This window comes from Echinops telfairi, unplaced genomic scaffold (genome assembly GCF_000313985.2).
Source record: "Echinops telfairi isolate 266 unplaced genomic scaffold, ASM31398v2 ScPeMD7_7415;HRSCAF=8453, whole genome shotgun sequence".
Lineage (NCBI taxonomy): Eukaryota > Metazoa > Chordata > Mammalia > Afrosoricida > Tenrecidae > Echinops > Echinops telfairi.
In genome coordinates, this window is record NW_022111315.1 from 125601 (window position 1) to 131688 (window position 6088).

Below are 6088 nucleotides of genomic sequence, written 5' to 3' on the forward strand. Positions count from 1 at the left end.
AGGGTAAAAAGAGGAGCTGATACCAAAGGCTCAAATAGAATGTAAATGTTTAGGGAATAATGATGACAGCCTGTGTATAAATGTGCTTGATACAATTGATGTATGGATTGTTGTAAGAGCCCCTAATAAAATGATCTTTTTTAAAAAAAAAAAGTGGTTGTCTGAAATTTCTGGAGTAATAGCAATGCTTTATAACTTCATAGGGATTTTGACTATAAAGATACTGTCAAAATTCATTGAATGTGGGGGAAAACCACAGAAACGTGGGTGAAGTCAGACAGTGTAAGACATGACAAAATAATAATTGATAAATTATCAAGGGTATGTGAGCGGGGGGGGAGAATGAGGAGCTGATACCAAGGGCTCAAGTAGAAAGCAAATGCTTTGAGAATGATATGGGCAACAAATGTACAAACGTGCTTCACACAATGGATGGGTGTATGGATTGTGTACGAGCCTCCAATAAAATGATTTTTTTTTAAAGTGATTGAATGGTCAAGAAACAATTGTGCATTTCACCAGGTACCCTGGTGCCATAGCCCATGTTGGGCGGCTAACTGCAAGGGTTAGAACCCTCCTCGGGTGATGAAGCTTTCTGTAAAACAAAGATTTACAGCCTTGGAAATCCTAATTGGGAGGCCCACTCTGTCCCATAGGGTTGTTATGAGTCGAAATCAACTTGATGGCGGTGAGTTTTGAAAGTTTGGGATAAGTATTTAAACAGAAGAGAACCAGTGTCTGCAATTTGCTTTTAAACGTGTCAAATAAGAAGGCTTGATAGTGGATAAAATACATGGATAAATTTGATAAAGCAAGAACAATAATATTAATGGTAGAATCTAAGTGTTTATTATAAAGTTGAAATTGTTCACAATAAAATGTTGGGAAAAATATTGTATGAACCCAAGTTCTAAAAAGTCTGGTTATAAAAAAATGTTAAAATACACTAAATCATTAATTACAATGATCTGGGATAATGAAATTATTAGTTTTTCTTTTTACTGTGTGAGGGGACTTCAAGAAGTTTGTAGAAAAATCCTATTTTATTTCAATTCTATTTTCACACAAATCTTTTAGAAACCCCCGTGTATTTTCTTTCTAATCTGAAAGGTATTTAGCTATAATTTATTCCAGCTTTATTTAAAGGTGATTCAACCATGTGATGGGGGATACTCTAAAATTGATTTGGTAGTGATTGTACAGTTCTCCTTGATATGATTGAACAATTGAACTACTTAATTGTATAATATGTAAACTACGTGCCAATAAACTGCTGGGAAAAAATCTATTCCAGCTTTATCTAGCTGGTTACTAAAAATATACTAATTCAAACTTTCAGTTAGTTTTCCTTCAAAAAATATTTTTAATCATTTTATTGGGGGGGCTATTACAAATCTTATGACAAATCCATCTTTCAATTATATAAGCACACTTGTACATATGTTGCCATCAATAATCCCGAAACATTATCTTTCTACTTGAGCCCTTGGTATCAGCTCTTTTTTCCTCTCCCTCCCCGACCCTCCCACGCTCGTGAATCCTTGATCAAATATATACTGTTATTTCATGTCCTACCACTGTCCATTGTCTCCCTTCACCCACATTTCTGTTATTCATCCCCCTGGGGGGTGGGCAACATATATAACCTTGTGATGGGTTCTCCCTTTCTCCCCTTCCCCCCTGCAATTTTTTAACTGATTAGTTTATAAAGGCTTGTAGAAAACGTGGTCTATATCAGCTTATTAAGACACACATTTTCACTCATAAACCTACCAATATTTTAGTGCGTTTCAATATTAACCTAAAAAATTTTTTTAAAGATCATTTTATTGGGGGCTCATCTCTTGTTACAATCCGTACGTACATCAATTGTATCAGACATATTTGTACATAACAAGATTAATTTTTATAAATATCCTTACTATACATTTTAGTTCTTTTCTACTTAATATTGTGGTGTAAGCACTTTCTTATGTCAAAAATTGTAAACTTTTTAAGAACTTGATCGAGTTTCCTTCTTTTTTCTTAAGATGTATGATTTTCAATAAAGTGTGAAAATAAATAATATAAGCATTTATTGAATGCCTGCTATGCACTAAGAATTATTCTAAGTGCTTTACACAAAATACCTTTCAACCCTCACAATATCTCTACAAGGCAGGTATGATCAGTAATCTCCATTTTGCATACGCACAAACCAAGGCATATAAAGCTCAACTTGCCCAAAGTCACACAGCTTATAAGTGACAGATCTTGGATTCGAACTCAGGTAGTCTAGCTCAAACAATGTGCTCCTTTAACTTCCATAATATACTTCTTAAAAGAACACAAAAATATTGCTTAATAATAGCCAAAGGAAACCCCTCATTTAAAATATAGTTAGTGCTTCCTTACATGGCAAAAGCATCATCCTTTCCCATTTTCAGATATTTAAATTACATTTTTTCTCATGAAAAGGTGACATTATAAGATTACACACCCACTAAAAGGGGGAGGGGGGTACTTTTCCCCCCACAAAGTTGCCAGAAAGTCAACTGCGACTCATAACCATCCTATATAGGGTTTTCAAGGTTGTAAATCTTCATGGGAACAAAAAGTCCCGCCTTTCTCCCAATGAGTGACTGGTAAGTTTGAACCGCCAACCTTATAGTTAACAAGTTCAAAGCTTACCTGATAGCATCATCAGCGCTCCTTTAAAACAAAAGACACACTTCAAATTTGGGAGAAGGGTTGCATTGTATTCACCAACGTAAGAGTGTTAGCACCCTTAACACTGATACAAATTTTTCAGTATTTTTATTTTCTGCACAAATAACAGGTACACCTCAATATTATTTTAATTTGTATTTCTACTAGAAAGGGTGACCACTGGTATTGACCATTGGTATTTTTATTTCAGTGACTTGTCCTGTCAGTTCCTTATTTAATTCTCTATGAAGGAATTAAAATTTATGTACTTTTTATATTTATTTAGTAAAGTTGTTAATACTTGGACACACGACACAGAAGATCTCCTCTTCATTGCCCTTAATTTTCTGGGTTTGGGGGTTTTTTCTTAATTCAGCCATTTAGTCTTTAAATAGTAAAGCCTAGTGATAAGACCTTGGAAAATTATTCTCACCCATCTAAACATTACACAACGAATTCACTTATTTTATGTTATCCTTGCTTTATGGTTTTATTTTTACATGTACTTATGACTTCATTTTATAACAGCAATATTTTAAATTGTCCATATTTCTTGCACTTGGTCATATAGTTTGCTCCCAGAATAGCTTACTTACTATTCTAGATCAGTTCCCAGTTTCACAGCAATATCTTCATATTCTTGTCTGTTTTTAGCAATGAGCTCCAGACAACCTAAGCAAGTGAGTTGGGAAGCAGCCACTCGAGAAGCAAGAGTCTCTCCTGTATTAAGAAACACGAGAATTACATAGCTGAGAAGGTAACATAATTTTAGTTATATCGAGTAATCACGAAATGTAGATAAGGAGAACTGAACTAATTGTTCAAAAGCTTAAACAAATCTCTTATTTGCTATTATCTTACTCCAAATGTTGCTTCAGTATACATGGTTTCACCTGAAATTAATTCCCACAAGTGCGATCTTAAAAAGAACAAGGTTGGCTCCAATGATTAATCACCAACTCACCTGGCATTGTCACCATGGGTGTACCTGCCCAGAGGACATCCATCCCTGTGGTATGCCCATTACAGAGTGGAGTGTCCAGGCAGACATCAGCCAGCTGGCCTCTCCTGACATGTTCCTCTTTAGGAGCAACAGGTGAGAAAATGATACGGTTCTGGGGAAGGCCCATGTTCTGCGCATACTGTTGAATATTAGGTTCTCCTACTGCTGGGAAACGCAACAGCCAGAGCACACTATTGGGAACACGCTTCAGAATCTAAAATTGGGAAAATAAAAAAAATTTTAATATTTTTGGACATCTCAACAAAAGCTCCCATAGGTTCCCTGGCCTCCCTTTTTGTTCCCATTCAGACAGCTGCCTACTGTGAAATCTTCCTCACATATTAGATCAGCTTAATTACAGGTTTTTCATCTACTTTTATATCCCCAAAGAGTTTGAAAAAAGAAAATTATGAGAAAACACACAAAACAAGTTACTAATTGGCAAAATCTGAGGCAGGCATATCCTGTGGGAATTGATATTGCCAGTGGTTTTTGTCAAAGCGATAGGAATTTTCAAATAGTAATCCTCCACTACGACACAACAAATAAAGGTAGCTAGCTCACACTAGTCTAACTTGATTCTAGAAGAGAGTAAGGCAATTTTTTAAAATAAAGGACCATGTATCAACTATTTTAATACCTTGCAGACACACAAGACTGTCAAAAGCATCACTTTTATTGTTGTAGTGTGAAAGGAGTCATAGACAATACATAAATATGTAGGCATGACTGTGTTACAAATAAAATTTTATTTACAAAATCAAATTTGGGCTACATTTGGCCCACAAGCCAGTTTGCTGACCAGTGAGTGATATAGATCTACATCTCCTTGGTATACAAAAGAGGTTCTTTCTCTGAAAGCCACAGAACAAATTAACTACAGATTTCAGAATATTTCAGACATTAAAAATAACCCTGTGTATGAGACAAAGAGAAATACACGCATTAGGAGCAACTCTCTGTAAATAAATATATTAGTATCTCTGCATCAAGATGAACGAATATTCATACTAAGTGGGATAAATAAAACACTGTAATAAGCTTAATGTCAGTTAAGTTTTGTTATTAAATAAATTTCAGATTTTTTGAACACTAGAATTGAAGATTAATCCAGAAATCGTAGATCTCAATAATAAAATCTAAGACTAGTAGAGGAGGGAATCATATTGAAGTTTAAATTCTGAGCACCCAGTTTGCAGAAAGCTAGAAATGACAGTGGAAGCCCAAAATTCATGTGTACGGTCCCCACGTGGATCCCCCAGTGAGTGCCCGCTGACCAATGATCAGATATGTGAGTAGCCTTGCTATCAGTGTAAGATATGACAAAACAATAATTTATAAATCATCAAGGGTTCATGAGGGAAGGGGAAAAAATGAGCTGATGCCAGGGGCTTAAGTGGAGAGCAAATATTTTGAGAATGATGAGGGCAATGAATGTACAAATGTGCTTTACACAATTGATGTATGTGTGGATTGTGTAAGAGTTGTATGTGCCCCTAATAAAATGATTTAAGAAAAAAAGATGACAAAATAATAACTTATAAATCATCGAGGGTTTATGAGGGGGGCGGTGAATGAGGAGCTGATATCAAGGGCTCAAGTAGAAAGAAAACGTTTTGAGAAGGATGATGGCAACAAATGTACAAATGTGCTTGACACAATGGATGGATGTATGGATTGTGATAAAGAGTTGTATGAGCCCCCAAATAAAATGATTTGGAAGAAAAAATTTTTTTAACACTTTGTCATTTGTTCTCCCTTTTAACTCATTCTAAATCTGTTATAATTTTTAATATTTTCTTCTCTCTTTTCAATTGAGACCTGTTTTATTTTGTTATTGGGTTTTAGGTTACGTATTATTTGGGGTTTTTTTGCTTGGTGTTTTTCCACATATGAAAACAAACATCAAAAAATCTATAGATAGTATCTGGAAAAATAATTTCTTAGGGGTGTGGCAGGGGAGATGGAGGGAAATGGGGAGCTAATAATAATGAATACAAGCATGTTCTAAAATTGATAGGAGTAATTTTTTCACAACTCTTTAATATGACTAAACTATTATATTGTGTTATAAAATTACATCAATAAATCTGTTAAAAATGAAATAGTGGACCTATGTTCACTTGCCCCCTTTTGTCCTCTATCCTGCCCGTCCCTTTCCTAAATTATAACTCTATGATACTGCAAGAATGTTACAAGACATAGGTGAAACTTTTTTGTTATCAGTTTTAGATCAAGATTTGGCAAATTACACTAGTAGGTCAGATCTGGTCTGCTGTCTAATTTTGGCAATAAAATGTTAATAGAACACAATTTTTTAGGAAAGAGGGAACCGATTACATGGAACTGTGTGTGACCTCCTCCCTGGGGGACAGACAACCGAAAAGTGGATGAAGG

The 6088-nt window shown here is 35.1% G+C and overlaps 1 protein-coding gene across 2 annotated transcripts in view; it reads right to left on the bottom strand.

Annotated features, from left to right (window-relative positions):
* The window catches only part of OGT (O-linked N-acetylglucosamine (GlcNAc) transferase), a 65815-nt gene that overhangs the window by 6226 nt on the left and 53501 nt on the right, over positions 1–6088 (bottom strand). For both annotated transcript variants that reach the window (XM_004716660.4, XM_004716659.3), the window contains exons 20-21: positions 3653–3905; positions 3285–3408 (exon numbers count right to left, since the gene is read on the bottom strand). In XM_004716660.4, coding sequence (XP_004716717.1) covers positions 3285–3408; positions 3653–3905 — 377 coding nt within the window. The remainder of the gene's footprint in view (positions 1–3284; positions 3409–3652; positions 3906–6088) is intronic.